Source organism: Eschrichtius robustus, chromosome 4, assembly GCF_028021215.1.
Source record: "Eschrichtius robustus isolate mEscRob2 chromosome 4, mEscRob2.pri, whole genome shotgun sequence".
Classification (NCBI taxonomy): Eukaryota; Metazoa; Chordata; class Mammalia; order Artiodactyla; family Eschrichtiidae; genus Eschrichtius; species Eschrichtius robustus.
This window is the reverse complement of record NC_090827.1, coordinates 90810696-90834942: the sequence shown is the minus strand read 5'-3', so window position 1 is coordinate 90834942 and position 24247 is coordinate 90810696. Positions and strand designations below refer to the sequence as shown.

The following is a 24247-nucleotide window of genomic DNA, read 5'->3' as shown; positions in this document are numbered from 1 at the left end:
AACACCATACCCAAAAATAAACTCAAAATGGATTAAAGACCTAAATGTAAGGCCAGACACTACAAAAATCTTAGAGCAAAACATAGGCAGAACACTCTATGACATAAATCACAGCAAGATCCTTTTTGACCCACCGCCTAGAGAAATGGAAATAAAAACAGAAATAACCAAATGGGACCTAATGAAACTTAAAACGTTTTGCACAGCAAAGGAAACCCTAAACAAGATGAAAAGACAACCTTCAGAATGGGAGAATATATTTGCAAATGGAGTAACTGACAAAAGATTAATCTCCAAAATATACAAGCAGCTCATGCAGCTCAATATCAAAAAAAACAAACAACCCAATCCAAAAATGGGCAGAAGACCTAAATAGACATTTCCCCAAAGAAGATATACAGATTGCCAACAAACACCTGAAAGGATGCTCAACATCGCTAATCGTTAAAGAAATGCAAATAAAACTACAATGAGGTATCACCTCACACCGGTCAGGATGGCCATCATCAAAAAATCTACAAACAATAAATGCTGGAGAGGGTGTGGAGAAAAGGGAACCGTCTTGCACTGTTGCTGGGAATGTACATTGATACAGCCACTATGGAGAACAGTATGGAGGTTCCTTAAAAAACTAAAAATAGAGCTACCATATGACCCAGCAATCCCACTTCTGGGCATAATCCCTGAGAAAACCATAATTCAAAAAGAGTCATGTACCACAATGTTCATTGCAGCACTATTTTCAATAGCCAGGACTTGGAAGCAACCTAAGTTTCCATTGACAGATGAATGGATAAAGAAGGTGTGCCACATATATACAATGGAATATTACTCAGCCATAAGAAGAAATAAAATTGCGTTATTTGTAGTGAGCTGGATGGACCTAGAGTCTGTCATGCAGAGTGACGTAAGTCAGAAAGTGAAAAACAAATACCGTATGCTAACACATATATATGGAATCTAAAAAAAAAAAAAAAAGGTTCTGATGAACCTAGGGGCAGGACAGGAATAAAGTCGCAGACGTAGAGAATGGAGTTGAGGACACGGGGAGGGGAGAGTGTAAGCTGAGATGAAGTGAGAGAGTGGCACTGACATACATACACTACCAAATGTAAAATAGATAGCTAGTGGGAAGCATCTGCATAGCACAGGGAGATCAGCTCGGTGCTTTGTGACCACCTAGAGGTATGGGATAGGGAGGGTGGGAGGGAGACACAAGAGGAAGGGGATATGGGGATATATGTATACGTATAGCTGATTCACTTGGTTATACAGCAGCAACTAACACAACAATGTAAAGCAATTATACTCCAATAAAGATGTTTTAAAAAAAAAATCCAATGCCTTCTAATTTAAATGTGAACTTTTTTCCTTCTTTGGAGGCTATTAGGATCTTTGTCCTTGATGTTTTGACTATTCATGATAATATGACCAGTTATGATTTCTTCTTCTTTTCTTAATCTATAGTTTTGATCCTTTTCAGTCTGGAATACAAAGTCCTTCATCTGGGAAATATATTATTTCTTTGATAATTTCTTTCTGTTTTCTTTTTCTAGAACTCATATTAATTGAACCACCTAGATTGAACTATTAAATTTCTTAACCTCCTTTTTTCTTCCCCCTATTGTCTCTTTGTTTTTTGTTTAACTCTGGGACATTTCCTCAACTGCTTCATTCTACCCATATACAAGCTTAAAAAACTCCTGTTATATTTTATTTTCTATGAGGTCTTTCTCATTTTCTGAATGCTCCCTTTTTTAGGAAAATCTTTTCTTATTGTGTGGGTGCATTATCTTCTCATATCCTAGACTTTAAGAGTGTTAATTATAGACTTATTTGATATATTCTTCTCTTTCCTGTATTGGCTCTATTTTTTTCAAGTTCTTTATTTGTGTTTGCTTTAGTCTTCAGCATTATATAAGAGGCTTATTTCAAATGCCTAACCCCGTTGACTATTATTCGATACTCAAAAATGAAGCATTAGAGACATTTTTTGGAAGCTTTACATACATAGATAGGGCTTCTGATTGGGTGCTTCATTATTGACGATCTGACAAGAGCAGGGTAATCTATTGAGGGTGGGGAGAAGGGGGACAGACCCTAAAAGTTTCACTATGAATTGTTTTTTTTTTTCTTGGGGTATTCAGTTACTCTAGAGAACAAACTTCTAATCTTCTGCCTGAGAGGTTACACTTGCTTGCCCCTGTTCTTGGGGCTGAGCAGAAGAATGGAGTGGGACCTCACTTTTTTAAATTGTAGTATTTCACTTAACCCTTATGTGTACAGTGGCACTTCCTTCTGGTTTTCTGCTCAGCCCAGGCCTCCTGCCTCTGCTGCAGTTTTTTCATAGAGAACATCTCTAGCTTCCAATCGGTGGGAAAGAGACTGTTGCTTGGCTATTTGGGGCAGAGGAGAGGGATTTCGGTATCTACCTGCTCTCAAAACTGAATTGGAACAAAACTTGTTTACAGAGCCAACTTCATTCTCACTTCCAGAGCTACTGGTTGTCTCTAATTCCTAGGCCCTCCTGAAATTCCACGGCAAGAACCAGCCTATTTTCCACCATAGAGGGACTCTCTTTACTCAATTAGGTCATTTACAACTTGTCCATCTGCTTTTGATCTTCCAAAAGTTTGTTGACATCTTTTCTCCATCATATTATCACCCATTTTCTTTGTCCTTTGTAGTTTATATATTGTTTTATCTTCTACGGTGGTGTTTTAGGAGGAAGCAGAAATAGAATATGTATTTAATCTACATTGTTTAATAAAAAGTCTTAACTTTGATTTTGACCACCTGCTTTTTAAAAACATTTTAAGTTTTAAATTTTTTATTCATCGGCTACAAACTTTTATTTATACTGTCTAGTTAAATGTAAAAACATTTTTAAATTGATATGCGTATTGAGAATTTTGATATTTAATTTGTATTTTCCCAGTGCGATAAGTTATTGGGGAAAACAAAAACAAAACAACCATTTTGTGTTCTCTTTCTACTCATCATCCAGTTGTGTGAGCTTGCTCTAAACAGATAAAAGACATTCAATAAGAGAGTTACCAAACGGAGAAAAATTAATCTGGGCTGACTGCACCAAAGTCTGGTGTCGGAAACTACACAGGAACTCAAAGAAAATAACAAGATCAGGTAACAGGACTAATAATGTTGCTAACATCTGACTTACCCACTGCTCCCCACCATAAACTCCATGGAAAGTAGCCCAGTTCCTTACACTTAAAGACTTTATTGTCCTTCCCTCCTGACTCGCATCAATAGGCTGTTCAGTCTATTGCAAAGTTTTATTTCTTCAGCTGGTAAATGAGTGATTATCCTACTTACTGGAATTTTCTTTCTACTCACTTTGATGCTTTAATATGAAGAACTGCTGTCTTTTCAACCACATAATGTTTTGTGTGAATTCAAGACTGCATACTAATTCCTTTAATGTCAGTGGAAGCAGAGAATTCTCAGTAAGGAAAGTAAAAGAAAGTATTAGTAGTCATAATAACGAGTAGCCACAATGAAGATGCTAATCCAATGTTAAACCCATCACGATGAATTTTTTTGCAGTTAACTTCTGTGGGTGTCACAAATCTTGATTGCAAATGTCAGTTCTTTCCGTGGTTAGTGACATCAATTAATTGAAAACAAGATGCAGGAACATGCAGATGCTTGTTTTAATGAGTAAACGCAGCGTGGCCTGTGGTAGGTCTCACTTTGCAAATATTACATATTTTGGGGAAGCCAGACAGAGAACAAGTTTAGACTTGAGGATAGCAAATGTCAGTGAGGCTGAGGAAGAATGCTTGGGTTTTTTTTCCCCCTGACCTGAGAAAGAATTTTCCCACATCTGTAGAAGGGAATAAATGTATATTGGTCCAGTGATTCAGCATTTCATTATCAGTTTCATTCAATACTTAAAATGTACATGGTGTAAATTCCCCATCGATCTCTTCTATTTCCAGATAGGGATACATTCACTATCTATTGATTGATGACATTCAAATATGCCAATATTATTCTGACTTCTAAATTTCTAACATATTCCAAAGAATTGTCCTGTGTATCTCAAACACAACAAATCCAAAATTAGTCAAATTACCTACCAATCAAGCTGAATGGTTTTTTTCCTAAATTCCTCAACTCATGTTGGTTTACCATCTGTTCAGTCACCTAAACCAAAATTTTTAGTTATACTCCATTACCAAGCACAGTTCTATACCAGCAGCCAATAAATATTTCTCAAATAAGTAAATGAATGGATTTTCAGTGCTTTCTATTCCTTTTCCTCTAACTGATGACTTAGCAAGTTCTGGTTACTCTATTTCGAATCCCCTCTCAAAGCATCCCCTTCCCCTGCCTGCACTGTTGTTGTTCTAATATGGGCCCTCAAGTCACTTAATTCTTGTGTCTCTACCATTTAAACCATCTGCATTCCTACAGCATAGATTTGGCTATATATTTACTTGGTTCAAAAATATTTAATTTCTCTCTTTTGTCTGCAGAACAAAATTCCAGCTGCTCCTCCTGACTCTCCATAATTATTTCTCTTGCCACTTCCCAGACTTATAAACCCTCTTCTAGAGCCATCCTTTTCCCTTTTTGATCACACGGTGCCATTTCCTGCCTCCCTGCCTTTGATGATATTATTTCCTATGCTGGAATGTTCCTTCCCTCTGTTGTCAAGCCTGCTCAAATCCTGCTCATCATTTAGCTCCTAATTTAAACATCTCCCAGGCCTCTAATCCGAATGAAATATTTACTCCTCAAAGCTTTGGTGGTACTCTTAATTCATACTTCTGCTCTAGCTCTCAACACAGTCTGAGCTGATTTTAGTCATCTTTTGAGGTGCCTGCCTCTCTCCGAAGTCTCTCTGAAGTTCCCAGCATGTAGAGAGTGCCTGGGCCACAGCACATGCTATAGAAAGTTTTCAGAATCGGCATCAAATTAAAGCCACGTAGGCATTATAATGTGAATTACACATATACTTCAGGCGTTAAAAGGAACAGAGGTCACTGAAAAATAAGATTTCCACTAGAGAATGAGGCCGCACCCCGGACCTCACCCTCACCACCCCTCTTCGTACCGCCCCTCCTTTCCTTTTCTTTCAGCCTCTGCAGACCACAAGCAGCTGGGGCAGTATTTACGCCTGTGGTGGCATTCGTTTTCTATTCCTTATTCACTGGGTTTGTGTTTCCCCGTCTCCTCTTTCAGGTGTCTTGAGTGTGGCTCTAAGAGGCCCAGTGCTTAAGATGAGATAAGGTGATGGCTGTGGGCAGGAGGGATTCAGGCTGTGCTTTGGGAGCTTTCATTTCATTCCAGGGCCCCCGAGAGAACACGAGCCCGTCCGGAATGCACGGCCCTCTCCCTCCGGTGCCGTGTTCTCCCTTATGAGAGGAGGGGATTGCAGAGGAAGAAGCAGGCTGCTCTGGGTTTCTCCGCGGACCCCGGGGCTCCGCCCGGTATCAGGTCCTGTGACGCCATGGTGTCATATACAATGTGCCGACGAAGGGGCCAGCAGCGGTGAGAACGTGCTGTGACTGAATTTTAATTATACATGGTGAAGATTCCTTGCTAGTTCAGAGAAAGCCACTCTTCAGGTTTGCTTTCTTTTCGTGGAGGAGCATTTTATCCAATTAGAGAGAAATGATCAGAGAGGAAAGAGGCCAAGTACCTATCTCGATCTCACTGCAGACCTGCCATAGAAGAAGGTACTGATTAACCTAACCGAGCAGAGTGGTAATAGACTGCTCCAGCAGAGTAATATTTTAAAAATTCTTTATTCTAAAAATGTTCTATGCTAACTAGAGAGAATTGTAAAGACGCCCACATGTAACCATATCCAGCTTCAACAATTATTAACTTACAGCCAATCTTATTTCATCTATACACTGCTCCCACACGCCCAGCTTATTTTGAAGCAATTCAGACAACATATTAGTTCATTCATAAGTATTTTTGAGTTTCATATAGAGTTAATATTAGCAGTATTATTAAAAGAGTTTACCTTTGATTAATATACTCCTCATCCTACCACAGAATCCATATTTTGTTGCCTCAAAACTTGAAAAGTATATGAGGCTTCCATAGTATATCAAAAGTGTAAAACGTACATGGAAAGTGGGATTGTGTGAGCTAACTCCACCCCTGTGGTTAATCTATTCTGTACACAGTGGCACCCACGGTGCAGGAACGCCCCTCCTTTGGTCACCTAGTAACTTTTCACTGGTCAACAAGAAGCTGAATAAACTATTATGTTGCAGGAAAGCGCTTGGCTAGCTGACTTGGATCATCTCCTAGATTTTAGAAGAAAAAAACCACAGCCAAACTTGAATTTGCTAAACCTTTAGGCTTTGCTGTTAGGAAACATTCCACCTGTGGAGCATAAAATGGATACAGAAGACATAGGTTCAGGTAAACTAGGCCAAATATTGAAGCAGATTTGGAGACAAAACCTGATGCTAAAGCAGGCGCTCCTGGGTGAAGACCATTGTGAAGGGGCTGGCGGGGCCACTTGGATAGCCACAGTGGTCTTTCTGGGTCAAGAACTCAGTGGGGCCCTTCACCAACTCTTGGAACACACTGCAGGGACTCTGCGCTCCACCTGCCAGCAGCTGTATGTACTGCTTGACAAAGAGAATCATTGTACCTGGAGACAAGGCAAGTATTTCCTTTATTCTTTCTCTAAAAAATACTGATTGCGTAGCCACTGTGAGAGCGCTAAGGAGCATACAAAAACCGGGATAGAGTCTCTGTCCACAAGGGACCAACAATTTAACATGGGAAATCAGTTAAGGCAATTGCACAATAATGCAAGGGACCAACAATTTAACATGGGAAATCAGTTAAGGCAATTGCACAATAATGCAAGGGACTTTGAGGCTAATTCCATTAGAGACATAAAAATGAAATGCGTTAAGTCTTCAGAAATAGGTGAGATTCCATTTTTAGAGTGGGGAATTTCACTAGCACAAATGCAGTATCTAACCTGAAGCTTAAGGAATGAATTGGATTTATGCAGCCAGAAACTGGGGGCCTTAAAAGAGCATTCCAGCAGAGATGTTATTAGTAGGACCCAACACTTAGAAGTAGGAAAATATAGGCTTAGTGTGCGGCAGGACAAGCAGTTTTTTCATATTGGAGTATGATACTCTATTTTTAGACTTATTTGAACTTGAACGTGTTAATTGAAAAAACACTGGGAAGAATGGGGTGGGATTGGATATGAAATTAGACTCCCCCCCACACACGAAGCGGGGTGCAGGTTCTTGGGAATAGGGCCAGTTATGGATGCGAAATACAGCATGGAAGGAAGAACATGGTATCTGATGTCTATGATCTCAGACAACAACAAGTTACTCTAGATAAGAAGATAGGTAGCATCATCAAATCTAACTCTAAATAATGTAGTGTCAAGGCGAGCAGGCAGGTCTCATCAATCAGGAATCCAGATAACGTTAAGAAATTCAGTCTAGAGGGCAGATTGTGGACATGAGGGAAATCTGTCCAAAGGCAGCATGACCTAGAGACCATCAGCTGGATCTCATAGCCAGGAATGGAATCTCTGGAGAGAACTGAATGTGGTCCTAGGCAACACAAATGATCATTCATGGAAAATGATGATGACTCAGCTACCAGAATAGGAGTTCAAAATAAAGACAGGGTCTCAGATACAAGACAACAAAACAAGTTGTCAGAACTGGAGCCCAATGATAAGGCTAGACTAGTTAAAGGAAGATTTACTGATGATTTTGAAAACACTGAGCTATAGGGCCTTAAATTACATATTCCTGAGTTCAGAATTGAATTCTAAAGATTGCAGAGTTGCTAAGCCTGTAAGAAGCCATCAGGTGACCCCAGCTGTGAGGAGAGGAGGAATGAACAAATAGGAAAATAATAAGAAATGGGGATGGAGTGAGAGATTATATCAGATCAGATCATGGTGAGGGTTTACACCAGAGCAAAGAGGCTTCACTTGGTTTATTAGTCCTTGAGTAGCCAGGTTCTAATCAGAGAATTGATATAATTAGAGCTATTCTTTGAAAGACTCATTTGAAAATTTCCAGTCATCACAAGTCCAGCAGGAGAAGTAGTATAAACCTAATCCAATCATAATAGCAAACAAAGTACCCAATAAAATACAGCATCTGCATCAGCAGAAATAATGTAACTATGGTATGCCTGCTACCCAAGTCTCATCTGGAGAGCTCTGCTAAACTTTAGGCGAATAATTATATGTGGATCATTGATAAACTGTATAGTACATTCAAAGAAGAAAAACAATTCTCAGAATCATACCAAATGAGGAATGACTGAGGGAGATGTTGACTTCAGTTGAATGGCATCTTATGAAAGGGGGTCATGATACCTTTCTGCAAATATTCAAAGCATTTTCACAAGCAAGAGGGATTAGATTTAGTCTTTTCTACTATGTTAAAAAGCAATTTATCCCCAACTTCTAGATGTGTTAAAAGAATTACAGTTGTGCAAATGACTTCTTCAGAAGGGAGGTAGGCTTAAAAGCCTAGTAAGGGTCTTTGTAGATTTCTAGGGTAATTTCTCCATATTTCATTACATGTCAGTGGAGAAACATAATTTGGTTTAGTTTTGTATTTACTCTTTTTAATGTGTCTCTGTGTGTATGTGTGTGTAGAAATCATTGCATTCATAGATTGCCTCATGAAAAGAAGTGAATATTTGGGGAGCACTGCTACATTTCTAAAGAAAGAAGAAAAGGAGATGTGTAATTTATGCGGCATGCATGATGAATGCACTCCACTGCAGACAATGTCTGCCATTCAAGATATCAAAGCAACAGACATTGCTGCAAGAGGGGAACAAAATGTCATAGAAACAGCTACTGTTTCTCCCACAAATGGAGAGGAAAGTCATTACACAAACCAGGTCCAGTTAAAAAAAAATAAAATACATAGGAGTTCAGAACTAGTGGGAAAAGAAAACAATACATCATTGAAGGGAGATGTAACAGGGCAAGAAGAGTCACAGAACAAAATGTTCCCAGATAATGCAGTAAATGAAGATGATAAACAAATAGAACACATGACTATTGAGAACATAAATGGCAACAGGGAAGAGACGCATGACATAATCCAGACAAGAGAAAGAGAAATTCAGGAGACCTCAGAAAGCCAAAGTGAAGAGATTACCACATCCTCAACAACATGTGATATCTCCAGTAAATATGTGAATAGTCCTCTTCCCAGTGATTCAGAGAGTCTAAAGCAAAAGAATAACATCATGGAAAAGGAGTAAGTAAATACAATGTGAGAGGTGCTTGTATATTCCTGCTTATATGTGTGTTTCTACTTGTATATAAAACAATATTTATACACGAATAAAATTTTATATCTATATTTCAGATCTCCAAAAGATATTACAAATCAATAATTCAGTTTAAATTATTCCCATAAAAATGTTTATGGCTGCTATTACTAATATTGTTTGTTTCTTATAATTTCAGGAAAAATATTAAAGGTTTCTTTAAAGGAAGAAAGAATTGACTATATGAGAAAGTAGTTAAAATGAACAATTGTCAAGAACATGGACACTTTCCTAAATCACTACTCTTTAGATTATCATAAGAAAAAACTAGGAGACTGCAGAGTTCAAATATTAGAAGAGAATTTCCCGGCCTCAGATTCATTTTATTTATATCCTCAAATGAATTCTCACATTTATTTTATTTATAAATCATCATAAATTCTTAACCCGTGTCTGTAGAACTCTGGGAGGGCTCATGGATAAGCTTCGGGAGGTTCTTAAAATTGAATGTATATTTTCACACCTATTTTATCTCCTTGGAGGTGGTCCAAAGCTTTCACCAGATTCTCAAAGAGCCCATGACTTCGAAAAAATATGTTGAAATTGACTGATCTATTTTGTGAATTATCTCCCCTATACAAGGGGATAATAATCCATAATTGTCCAAATAAAATAAAATATTCACAAGCCATATTTTCACAGTAAAATTAAGACCCTTAGAAGGTAATGGGGAATAATAATAATAAAAAATCATTGGCTTGGGAGACAGACAGACTTAAATTTATCTCTTGTTTTATTACTTACTAGTTCTGTGACCCTGGGCAAATTGTTTCATTTCTTAGCCCCATTTTCTTATTTATAGAAATTATTGCTGGGATTATTTGGTAAGGTCAAATGAGAAAATCACCTAAAGGGCCTAGTACCTTGTTGCTTGGAAGATGTTCACTCTCAGCTAAATATTAGTATGTTGATTTATTTCACCTCCAACAACCCTCACTTTCTCCACCTCCTACACACCACCAAACTTCACTTATCCCGTGTCTGCTCTTTCAGAATACAATACCATTTCCAGGACAACACCATGAATGAGTCTATGATCTCAGGCAAGTCATTTTGCTCACTTTGACCTTAGTTATCTCATCTATAAAATGAAGAGGTTGAGCTGGTTTAGCTGTAAGTTTCCCTAAATGTCTAAAAATCTAATGAATTCTATAGATGTCACAGGAGTAATATTTAACCCGTGAAAGACTCCCCTGGTTTGAAAGGCTTACTGCCCCTGCAAAACAACTATTAAAGTAGTCAATATGCGGTTGCCCATTTCACTTGAGAAAAACATTAACACTTCATATCCTCACATTCAGAAATGACTCAAAGCATCAACTAATGAGTCATTGCTGAACCACTCCCTCTAACACCTCATTTAGGTGTTTCCTAGTTAGTGATTTCCTCTTTGTGTCATGCAAACCAATTTTGCTTGGCTTGCATGTTTCAGAAGATGACTACTCATTGCAATTCCTCAGACTAGGAAGCCATCATGCCACAAGAAAGATGAGAGTCATAAACAAAACCTAGCTCACAATCTGTTGTGATTCCTCCCTGGAGAGTGTTTTGAAAAAAGCCTATCTCTTCCAGGGCAGTTGTCTTAGTGTATACAAAGGGAAACAACACTAGAATAAACCAATGTGATTATTTTAGTGGCTGGACTAGATCTATTTGATTAGGTCTAGGGGAAATGGAAGCATTTACAGGGCCCCTTGCCCTACTTCGTCTGTCAGTCTTTTGCAAGAAGAGTGTATTGAGTTGGGTTTCCAGGGCACAAAAGAGAGTCATTTTTAAAGTTATACAAGACTGGAACTGTAGTATCCCCCCAGCCTGAGAGCAAGAGACCAAGAGAGTGAGAGTAAGACCAAAAGGAAGGAAAGAAGGAAGGGAGAGAGGGAGGGAGGGAGGAAGGAGGAAAGGAGGGAAGAAGGAAGGACAGAAGAAATTGAGGGGAAACATATATAATGCAAAAGAGGTAAACACACGTTCTACTGACTGCAATTTGTGGCTCTTATTTGGATCCAGATAAAAGAAACTAATTAAAAACAACAATGGGAAATTTGAACGCTGTCTATTTTATGATATTAAAGATTTAAATTAATTTATGAATAAAGTAATGCTATGATGATTAAAAAAATACTGGATCATTGTATCCTATATTAAACAATGTATCTAATTTTCTGAAATACCATTATCACCATGATCAGAGAAGACTCAAACAGACCCATGTGCTGGATAATTTTCTATTCCTTCTAACTTTATGGGTTCAGAATTGTAAATATAAATAAATAACCCTCTCTGAAATTTCAACATATTTTCTAGATTTCTGTGTTAAAGGGCACTATAACATTCAATTTACTAACTGAAAAATAGTTAAAAGCTGATTATTCTAGAACTTGATATTAATGCTGCATTTTATAAAGATCCTCATTTCTCTTTGACATTGTTTATATTTCAATCATTTCACTGGTATGAAATGAGAAATAGTGAGAAGAGGGGAAATGCAAGCTGGTAGTTGTAATATAGAGAGCTAACATTTATTGAACACTCATTTATGTTAACCCACTACTATAAGAAGTTGAAATATTTAATCTCATTCAACCCTCACATTATTGTGGATCTGGTATTCGTTTCAGTTTGTAATGGATAAAGAAACCAGTGTTTTGGAATGGTTTGAGGAAGTATGATACTATATTAGAAAGTTTGGGCTTTTGTGTTAAAGATAGATGGGCTCATTTATTGATTCTACAACTTACCATCTGTGTGATCCTCAGCAAGTTAAAATTTCTAAACTTCAGTTTCTTTATCTGTAAAATAGTAATTACAGTAGTACCTGCCCATGGGTGAGTAGTACCTCATATCCATAGTGTGAGGATTTGAATGAAATAATGTATAGCCTAAAACCTGGTACATAGAAAGAGCTAAAATATTAGCTATTTTAAAATAATAGTTAAAGGTTAACTGTTAAAATGTTAAAGGTCAAACAAATAGTGACTGATCTCAAAATTGAATTCAAATCTATAAGACTCTAAAATCTTAGGCAAAGGTGATGGTACAAAAAGCAAGAGTAAAACCAATTGTCAAAATCAGTTTTTGGATTGATTCTTTGAGGACTGTAAATATTCTGTTTCTATTTACTTTGATTAAACATACATTCACAGTACTTTTGTACCTTTCTCTATTTTTCTTAAAAATGTAATAAACAATTCCACTACCATATCTATACCTTTCCTCAAAATTTAGAAGACTATTCAGGCACTAGTATTTGGTTTATCAAGAAGCTTCAGCAATCTTCAGATTTATATTTGAAGTGAACAAAACAGGAATGAATCATCTGCTTAAATAATAATAGTAATAACAGGGGGGAGGAGAGAAGATGGCGGAAGAGTAAGACGCGGAGATCACCTTCCTTCCCACAGATACAGTAGAAATACATCTACACGTGGAACTGCTCCTACAGAACACCCACTGAACGCTGGCAGAAAACGTCCGACCTCCAAAAAGGCAAAAAACTCCCCCCGTACTTGGGTAGGGCAAAAGAAAAAGGAAATAATATAGACAAAAGAATAGGGACGGCACCTGCACCAGTGGGAGGGAGCTGTGAAGGAGGAAAGATTTCCACGCACTAGGAAGCCCCTTCGCGGGCAGAGACTGCGGGTGGCAGAGGGGGGAAGCTTCGGAGCCACGGAGGAGAGCGCAGCCACAGGGGTGCGGAGGGCAAAGCGGAGAGGTTCCCGCACAGAGGAGCGGTGCCGACCAGCACTCACCAGCCCGAGAGGCTCGTCTGCTCACCCGCCGGGGCGGGCGGGACTGGGAGCTGAGGCTTGGGCTTCGGTAGGATCCCAGGGAGAGGACTGGGGTTGGCGGCGTGAACACAGCCTGAAGGGGTTAGTGCACCACAGCTAGCCGGGAGGGAGTCCGGGAAAAAGTCTGCAGCTGCCGAAGAGGCAAGAGACTTTTTCTTGCCTCTTTGTTTCGCGGCGCGCAAGGAGAGGGGATTCAGAGCACCGCCTAAACGAACTCCAGAGAAGGGCGCGAGCCGCGGCTATCAGCGCAGACCCCACAGCAACAGGGGCACAGAGGAAAAAGCGGAGAGACTCCCGCACAGAGGCTCGACGCCGAGCAGCGCTCACCAGCCCGAGAGGCTTGTCTGCTCACCCGCCGGGGCGGGCGGGGCTGGGAGCTGAGGCTCGGCTTCGGTCGGATCGCAGGGAGAGGACTGGGGCTGGCGGCGTGAACACAGCCTGAAGGGGTTGGCGCACCACAGCTGGCTGGGAGGGAGACCGGGAAAAGGTCTGCAGCTGCCGAAGAGGCAAGAGACTTTTTCTTCCCTCTTTGTTTCCTGGTGCGCGAGGAGAGGGGATTCAGAGCGCCGCCTAAACGAACTCCAGAGAAGGGCGCGAGCCGCGGCGATCAGCGCGGACCCCAGAGATGGGCGTGAGACGCTGGGGCTGCTGCTGCCGCCTCCAAAAAGCCTGTGTGTGAGCACAGGCCACTCTCCACACCGCCGCTCCCGGTAGCCTGTGCAGCCCGCCACTGCCACGGTCCCGTGATCCGGGGACAACTTCCCCGGGAGAACGCACGGTGTGCCTCAGGCTGGTGCAACGTCATGCCGGCCTCGGCCACCGCAGGCTCGCCCCGCCTCCTCTGTACCGCTCCCTCCCCCCGGCCTGAGTGAGCCAGAGCCCCCGAAGCAGCTGCTCCTTTAACCCCGTCCTGTCTGGGCGGGGAATAGACGCCCTCAGGCGACCTACACACAGAGGCGGGTCCAAATCCAAAGCTGAACCGCAGGAGCTGTGCGAACAGGGAAGAGAAGGGGAAATCTCTCCCAGCAGCCTCAGAAGCAGCGGATTAAAACTCCACAAACAACTTGGTGTGCCTGCATCTGTTGAATACCTGAATAGACAACGAATCATCCCACATTCAGCAGGTGGACTTTGGGAGCAGGATATATTAATTTTTCCCCTTTTCCTTTTTTTTGTGAGTGTATATGTATATGCTTCTGGGTGAGATTTTGTCTGTATAGCTTTGCTTTACAATAGCTTTATTTTACTTCACTATATTATAGCCTCTTTCTTTCTTTCTTTGTATTTTTTCTCCCTTTTACTCTGAGCCGTGTGGACGAAAGGCTCTTGGTGCTCCAGCCAGGCATCAGGGCCGTGCCTCTGAGGTGGGAGAGCCAACTTCAGGACACTGGTCCACAAGAGACCTCCCAGCTCCACGTAATACCAAACGGCGAAAATCTCTCAGAGATCTCCATCTCAACATCAAGACCCAGCATCACTCAATGACCAGCAAGCTACAGTGCTGAACACCCTATGCCAAACAACTAGCAAGACAGGAACACAGCCCCATCCATTAGCAGAGAGGCTGCCTAAAATCATAATAAGGCCACAGACACCCCAAAACACACCACCAGACGTGGACGTGCCCACCAGAAAGGCAAGATCCAGCCTCATCCACCAGAACTCAGGCACTAGTTCCCTCCACCAGGAAGCCTACACAACCCACTGAACCAACCTTAGCCACTGGGGACAGATACCAAAAACAACGGGAACTACAAACCTGCAGTCTGTGAAAAGGAGACCCCAAACACAGTAAGATAAGCAAAATGAGACGACAGAAAAACACACAGCAGATGAAGGAGCAGGGTCAAAACACACCAGACTTAACAAATGAAGAGGAAATAGGTAGTCTACCTGAAAAAGAATTCAGAATAATGATAGTAAGGATGATCCAAAATCTGGGAAATAGAATAGACAAAATGCAAGAAACATTTAACAAGGACGTAGAAGAACTAAACAGGAACCAAGCAACGATGAAAAACACAATAAATGAAATTAAAAATACTCTAGATGGGATCAATAGCAGAATAACTGAGGCAGAAGAAAGGATAAGTGACCTGGAAGATAAAATGGTGGAAATAACTACTGCAGAGCAGGATAAAGAAAAAAGAATGAAAAGAACTGAGGACAGTCTCAGAGACCTCTGGGACAACATTAAACGCACCAACATTCGAATTATAGGGGTCCCAGAAGAAGAAGAGAAAAAGAAAGGGACTGAGAAAATATTTGAAGAGATTATAGTTGAAAACTTCCCTAATATGGGAAAGGAAATAGTTAACCAAGTCCTGGAAGCACAGAGAGTCCCATACAGGATAAACCCAAGGAGAAACACGCCAAGACACATATTAATCAAACTGTCAAAAATTAAATATAAGGAAAACATATTAAAGGCAGCAAGGGAAAAAAAACAAATAACACACAAGGGAATCCCCATAAGGTTAACATCTGATCTTTCAGCAGAAACTCTGCAAGCCAGAAGGGAGTGGCAGGATATACTTAAAGTGATGAAGGAGAAAAACCTACAACCAAGATTACTCTACCCAGCAAGGATCTCATTCAGATTTGATGGAGAAATTAAAACCTTTACAGACAAGCAAAAGCGGAGAGAGTTCAGCACCACCAAACCAGCTTTACAACAAATGCTAAAGGAACTTCTCTAGGCAAGAAACACAAGAGAAGGAAAACACCTACAATAACAAACCCAAAACATTTAAGAAAATGGGAATAGGAACATACATATCGATAATTACCTTGAATGTAAATGGATTAAATGCTCCCACCAAAAGACACAGGCTGGCTGAATGGATACAAAAACAAGACCCATATATATGCTGTCTACAAGAGACCCACTTCAGACCTAGAGACACATACAGACTGAAAGTGAGGGGATGGAAAAAGATATTCCATGCAAATGGAAATCAAAAGAAAGCTGGAGTAGCAATTCTCATATCGGACAAAATAGTCTTTAAAATAAAGACTATTACAAGAGACAAAGAAGGACACTATATAATGATCAAGGGATCGATCCAAGAGGAAGGTATTACAATTGTAAATATTTATGCACCCAACATAGGAGCACCTCAATACATAAGGCAAATACTAACAGCCATAAAAGGGGAAATCGACAGCAACACAATCATAGTAGGGGACTTTAACACCCCACTTTCACCAATGGACAGATCATCCAAAATGAAAATAAATAAGGAAACAGAAGCTTTAAATGATACATTAAACAAGATGGACTTAATTGATATTTATAGGACATTCCACCCAAAAACAACAGAATACACATTTTTCTCAAGTGCTCATGGAACATTCTCCAGGATAGATCATATCTTGGGTCACAAATCAAGCCTTGGTAAATTTAAGAAAATTGAAATCGTATCAAGTATCTTTTCCGAACACAACGCTATGAGACTAGATATCAACTACAGGAAAAGATCTGTAAAAAATACAAACACATGGAGGCTACACAATACACTACTTAATAACGAAGTGATCACTGAAGAAATCAAAGGGGAAATCAAAAAATACCTAGAAACAAATGACAATGGAGATACGACGACCCAAAACCTATGGGACGCAGCAAAAGCAGTGCTAAGAGGGAAGTTTATAGCAATACAAGCCTACCTCAAGAAACAGGAAACATCTCGAATAAACAACCTAACCTTGCACCTAAAGCAATTAGAGAAAGAAGAACAAAAAACCCCCACAGCCAGCAGAAGGAAAGAAATCATAAAGATCTGGTCAGAAATAAATGAAAAAGAAATGAAGGAAACAATAGCAAAAATCAATGAAACTAAAAGCTGGTTCTTTGAGAAGATAAACAAAATTGATAAACCATTAGCCAGACTCATCAAGAGAAAAAGGGAGAAGACTCAAATCAATAGAATTAGAAATGAAAAAGGAGAAGTAACCACTGACACTGCAGAAATACAAACGATCATGAGAGATTACTACAAGCAACTCTATGCCAATAAAATGGACAACCTGGAAGAAATGGACAGATTCTTAGAAATGCACAAACTGCCAAGACTGAACCAGGAAGAAATAGAAAATATGAACAGACCAATCACAAGCACTGAAATTGAAACTGTGATTAAAAACCTTCCAACAAACAAAAGCCCAGGACCAGATGGCTTCACAGGCGAATTCTATCAAACATTTAGAGAAGAGCTAACACCTATCCTTCTCAAACTCTTCCAAGATATTGCAGAGGGAGGAACACTCCCAAACTCATTCTACGAGGCCACCATCACCCTGATACCAAAACCAGACAAAGATGTCACAAAGAAAGTAAACTACAGGCCAATATCACTGATGAACATAGATGCAAAAATCCTCAACAAAATACTAGCAAACAGAATCCAACAGCACATTAAAAGGATCATACACCATGATCAAGTGGGGTTTATCCCAGGAATGCAAGGATTCTTCAACATATGCAAATCAATCAATGTGATACACCATATTAACAAATTGAAGGAGAAAAACCATATGATCATCTCAATAGATGCAGAGAAAGCTTTCGACAAAATTCAACACCCATTTATGATAAAAGCCCTGCAGAAAGTAGGCATAGAGGGAACTTTCCTCAACATAATAAAGGTCATATATGACAAACCCACAGCCAACATTGTCCTCAATGGTGAAAAACTGAAACCTTTTCCACTAAGATCAGGAACAAGACAAGGTTGCCCACTCTCACCACTATTATTCAACATAGTTTTGGAAGTGTTAGCCACAGCAATCAGAGAAGAAAAAGAAATAAAAGGAATCCAAATCGGAAAAGAAGAAGTAAAGCTGTCACTATTTGCAGATGACATGATACTATACATAGAGAATCCTAAAGATGCTATCAGAAAACTCCTAGAGCTAATCAATGAATTTGGTAAAGTAGCAGGATACAAAATTAATGCACAGAAATCTCTTGCATTTCTATACACTAATGACGAAAAATCTGAAAGTGAAATTAAGAAAACACTCCCGTTTACCATTGCAACAAAAAGAATAAAATATCTAGGAATAAACCTACCTAAGGAGACAAAAGACCTGTATGCAGAAAATTATAAGACACTGATGAAAGGAATTAAAGATGATACAAATAGATGGAGAGATATACCATGTTCCTGGATTGGAAGAATCAACATTGTGAAAACGACTCTACTACCCAAAGCAATCTACAGATTCAATGCAATCCCTATCAAACTACCACTGGCATTTTTCACAGAACTAGAACAAAAAATTTCACAATTTGTATGGAAACACAAAAGACCCCGAATAGCCAAAGCAATCTTGAGAACGAAAAATGGAGCTGGGGGAATCAGGCTCCCTGACTTCAGACTATATTACAAAGCTTCAGTAATCAAGACAGTTTGGTACTGGCACAAAAACAGAAATATAGATCAATGGAACAGGATAGAAAGCCCAGAGATAAACCCACACACATATGGTCACCTTATCTTTGATAAAGGAGGCAAGCATATACAGTGGTGAAAAGACAGCCTCTTCAATAAGTGGTGCTGGGAAAATTGGACAGATACATGTAAAAGTATGAAATTAGAACACTCCCTGACACCATGCACAAAAATAAACTCAAAATGGATTAAAGACCTAAGTGTAAGGGCAGACACTATCAAACTCTTAGAGGAAAACATAGGCAGAACACTCTGTGACATACATCACAGGAAGATTCTTTTTGACCCAGCTCCCAGAGAAATGGAAATAAGAACACAAATAAACAAATGGGACCTAATGAAACTTCAAAGCTTTTGCACAGCAAAGGAAACCATAAACAAGACCAAAAGACAACCATCAGAATGGGAGAAAATATTTGCAAATGAAGCAACTGACAAAGGATTAATCTCCAAGATTTACAAGCAGCTCATGCAGCTCAATAACAAAAAAACCAACAGCCCAATCCAAAAATGGGCAGAAGACCTAAATAGACATTTCTCCAAAGAAGATATACAGATGGCCTACAGACACATGAAAGAATGCTCAACATCATTAATCATTAGAGAAATGCAAATCAAAACTACAATGAGGTATCATCTCACACCGGTCAGAATGGCCATCATCAAAAAATCTAGAAACAATAATTGCTGGAGAGGGTGTGGAGGAAAGGGAACCCTCTTGCACTGTTGCTGGGAATGTACATTGATACAGCCACTATGGAGAACAGTATGGAGGTTCCTTAAAAAACTACAAATAGAACTACCATACGACCCAGCAATCCCAATACTGGGCATATACCCTGAGAAAACCATAGGTCAAAAAGAGTCATGTACCAAAATGTTCATTGCAGCTCTATTTACAATAGCCAGGACATGGAAGCAACCTAAATGTCCATTGACAGATGAATGGATAAAGAAGATGTGGCACATATATACAATGGAATATTACTCAGCCATAAAAAGAAATGAAATGGAGGTATTTGTAATGAGGTGGATGGAGTTAGAGTCTGTCATACAGAGTGAAGTAAGTCAGAAAGAGAAAAACAAATACAGTATGCTAACAGATATATACGGAATCTAAGGGAAAAAAAAAGGCCATGAAGAACCTAGTGGCAAGACGGGAATAAAGACACAGACCTACTAGAGAATGGACTTGAGGATATGGGGAGGGGGTGGGGTGAGATGTGACAGGGTAAGAGAGTGTCATGGACATATATACACTACCAAATGTAAAATAGATAACTAGTGGGAAGCAGCCGCATAGCACAGGGAGATCAGCTCGGTGCTTTGTGGCCACCTAGAGGGGTGGGATGGGGAGGGTGGGAGGGAGGGAGATGCAAGAGGGAAGAGAAATGGGAACATATTGTATATGTATAACTGATTCACTTTGTTATAAAGCAGAAGCTAACACAACATTGTGAGGCAATTATACTTCAATAAAGATGTTTAAAAAAATAAATAAATAAAATAAAATTTAAAAAAAGAAATATAAAAAAAAAATAATAATAGTAATAACAATAGTAACAATAGCTTAATATATATAGTACTTTCTATGTGCCAGGCACAGCTTTTTAATTACTTACTGTATAATAGTTCATTTAATTCTCATTCTTCCTATGAGATAGGTATTATTTTATCACTATTTTACAGTTGAGGAAACTGAGGCATAGAGAGGTTAAGTATCTTGCCCAAGGTCACAGTTACTAAGTGGGCGAGCAGGGATTCATACCATGACAACGTGGCTCTAGAGCTTGTGCTCTTAGGCATTTCACTATACAGTCTATAAATCAAATATCTGAAAAAATGATGTCCTTTTTTCCCCTGCAGGTATCTTGATGTGCTGAGTGATGATACTCTCACCCAAGTGTCTTGTTATATTACAGCACCATCCTATGTTCTACAACATCTAGAATGCCGGATAATTAATAACATGAGTTCTTTAATAGTGAGTGATAATGAAGAATTGGTCAGCAATGTTATCACTGTAGAGTGCTCAGATATGGAAAAGAGAATTCCATTTCCAATATGCATTGCAATTCCATTTACTGCACATTACAGGGGAAATTACAGAGACATCATGGTGAAAGTGTCTGATGTAGACCTTCAAGCAAGTTACCTGACTCCAAATTCACTGGAAGGAATGAGAGGAAGTTACAAGGTTGGTAAATCCTTGACTACACCTACATTTGCTGTTTGACTTCTCTTCTAACTATTACTCAGACTACCAGATCATAGTACAGATACAATTACTCCATTGGTATAAAATGGAAGGGTTGATAAGATTTATGCCAGTGAATTCATGTGTCTTTTTTTGTTTTGTTTTGTTTTGTTTTGCTATCCATAAAGATAAAAGAGCAGAGCTTATTGGTCAAATTTGGGAGTGAAGAACTTGAGTCTAGGACCCAGTAAGTGTCATATTTTTGCCTGGGAAGCAAAGCCAACATCATGGTTTAATTAGCTTCACACCTTAGACTAGCTTTAGACTAACATTTCTAATGGGATGGACCTCTGTCTAAATTTAAGAATTCTAGAATCCCCAGATGACACTAGCTTTATTTTTATCATTCATGGGTTAGGAAAATATGTAAAAACTAAACAATTTGTGTGTGTGTGTGTACATGTATGCCTTGAGATAGTTATTAAGTCTAGTTATTAGTCTGTACATGGAAAACAGTAGATGTGGTAGTTAGGATGTGGGTTGTTGCGGAAGATTGGCTGGGTCTGAAGTTTCGTTCCTACACTTTCCTGCTATGTGAACTTGAGTAAATTATGTAACCTTGATATGACTCAATTTTTTTCATCTAAAAAATGAATACAATAATAGTGTCTACCTGATAGGGTAATAAGGATTAAATGAGAAAATACACTTAAGAAGATAAAAGGAAGTCTATAAACACATGTTAGTGGTTAATAAATTATCGTTTTCATGGTAGACTTTCTTATAATAACTCTGAAGCCATCTATGGTGACAAATTCATATGTTTTGAAGAAAGAATATATACATAATTATTAAACTTAGCATAGAGTTGATGGGAGTTAAAGTTTAAGGTTCTTCTGTGGATCACTGAACTTATTTTTAAATAATTAAAATATTTGTCTTTTCAGCTTTATATAAGTTATCATTATTTGAAGAAGAGGGCAGGGAATAAATGTAAAAACAAAAAGCCACACATGAAAACAATTCTTTTTAATTTATCTCTTCTGATTTGGGTCTTTTCTGAGTTACAAACAAAGTTATACAGTTGAATATGAAAACTAAGCCTGTTCTAATTATTTACGCCAATTCATGCAACTAAGACATTTTATGTTTAGTCTAGGAAGTCTGTTAGTATAATAGTCTAGTTATCATTGCCCTTACGTGTGGCTTTTTAATCTTGACCCATCTGTGTGACTATCATAATGAAAACAAAAAACAGTTCATAGCACATGTGCTTTTCACCAAATGGGCATGCAAGATGATTAGTGAATAGAAAATGCAAAAAAAAAAAAAAATAATAATAATAAGAGAGCCATTGTCTACTGAAAAAAAAAAAGCATATACTTTTCTTTTATAGTTTTCTAATGGTTGTTATCCCTATATTTAGCTCAAGAAAATTTAAACTCTAGGTTCCTTCCAAATTTTTATGTGGTTCATACAACATTTAAGAATTCTAATTCTGGAGTCAGATAAACCATCATCAGAGTTCTGCTCTTGACACACCCCTGCTTAAAAACCCTTCCATTTCCCCAGAACCTACCAAATGTACTCCAACTGCATGGCAACCATAATGAGTTCCCAGAAAACCTTTCTTTCTTACCTCTCACCATTTTCCCTCCGGCCAATTAAGAACATCCATCATGCCCTGAATTTTCCCAACAATTGATTCATGACATGATATTGTGAAATCTCTTCCTTAGTCAGTTTTCAAATGATAGATTATTTTCCATTGTTACTGTCCCTGAAATGTTTGTGTGTGTGTCTGCATGATTATCCTCTCATGCCTGGGTGGAGCCCAGCTGGTGTTTAGGGAAGCATGAATAGACCAGATTACTTCTAAGTCTTCCTCTTCATTTTAAGCTTTGGTGATTATATGAGTAGATAATTTTGTTTTCATTTATGTACTCAATTCCTTTTTGTGTGATAAAAAAGCTTGAATATGTCCCTGCATATATGCATTCCAAATTTAAATGTCACTATATAAAAAAGAAACACAAATGTGTCTCTTTGCAATCATCTGTTCCCCCTGCATGGAAGAGAGAAATAGAGAAAATGACAGAGAAAATTACTTTATCAAGAGACTGTGAATTGTCAGCAGGAAGAATTTGCTGATAGTACAGGTGCTGTAGGATTTGTGTAAACTACCCAAATGATGAAATTTTTCAGTCCTTGGAATTCCTAAAACATTGTTAAATCTTCTGGATAAAGGCCAATATTTAAAGTCCAAGTCCATTCTGGTAAAGGAGGATAGGATTCCAAATATAATTAATATTTGTGAAAACACTAAATGTGATTGCCCATTATCGATTTACCTTTTGGGGGGAATAATTTAAATTTAAAAATACATTTATTTCTCTCTTTTCTATCGTGTAGTTCAAATTTGAGAAACTCCTAATATCTACTTCTACTTCATCTCATGAAAGGACCATCCATTTGGGATTAATGAAGTAATTCTCAATTGTGGGAGATTACAGGGACAGCATATAATTGTTGTTGTTGTTGTTTTTTCCCACAGCCAGAGAATATGTACAGCATGTACTTCCAGAGCAATGCACTATTAATGTCCTTTAATGTCATTGTCTTAATGTCCTTAAATCCACACAGGTGACCTGTGCTGAAGTGAAAGTTTATAAGTTGGGTATCTTTTCTGTTGTGTCTTGTTTAAAGAAAGAGTCCTTTACAGTAACAAAGAAAGGCCTTACTCTTAAGCCAAGCATGGATTCTCGAATATCCTTAAATTATCCTCCAGGAGTTTTCAGCTCACCAGTGCTTGTACAATTAAAGGTAAATATTAAAAACTGGTGAGTTTCTTCTCCTAGATTTTGTGGGTCATCAAACATCATCCGAAAAGGATGGAGAAGATACAAATATTTAATATAACAGTAAATGAATTCTTATACTTTTAATGACCTTACAGTGTCATCATTGATATAGTGATGATTTGGAGCATATTAAAGCTCATTCCAAAATAAATCCCTGCCTTATTTTAAAGATTTTTCCAGCTAATTTTTTGTGTTGTTTTATTTATGATATTTGTTGACAAAAACAAATGTTGAGTATCTATGATAGAATTAATGCCAGACATTGGGACTTCCGTATGATTCAACATTTCCACCTGAGAGGATGGTTAAAAGAGAGGCTAATCAATTAGAATACTTATGATTGTAAATATTTGGTTATATTTAATTATTAAACAGTCCTTTTCTGGGATGAGAATTTAATACATACAAACATTATTTACAAAGTGTACAATGATGTATCAATGTACATTTTAGAAGACATAGTTCCTCAATATTTCCTTCTAACCTAACTCTCCCTCATGCTCTCCTAATTTCTCCCAGTTGTACCATAAGTGGTAAGCAAAGAAGAAAAGTTAGGAAGAAATCATATTATACACAATTTGTTCATGAATATTTTCCATAAACTTT

General features: G+C 38.6%; 1 protein-coding gene across 1 annotated transcript in view; it reads left to right on the top strand.

Annotated features, from left to right (window-relative positions):
• The first annotated feature begins 6386 nt into the window (after positions 1–6386).
• DTHD1 (death domain containing 1) overlaps positions 6387–24247 on the top strand; it is a 79002-nt gene continuing 61141 nt past the window's right edge. The window contains exons 1-4 of the mRNA XM_068541992.1: positions 6387–6657; positions 8651–9266; positions 20450–20780; positions 23424–23603. Coding sequence (XP_068398093.1) covers positions 6387–6657; positions 8651–9266; positions 20450–20780; positions 23424–23603 — 1398 coding nt within the window. The remainder of the gene's footprint in view (positions 6658–8650; positions 9267–20449; positions 20781–23423; positions 23604–24247) is intronic.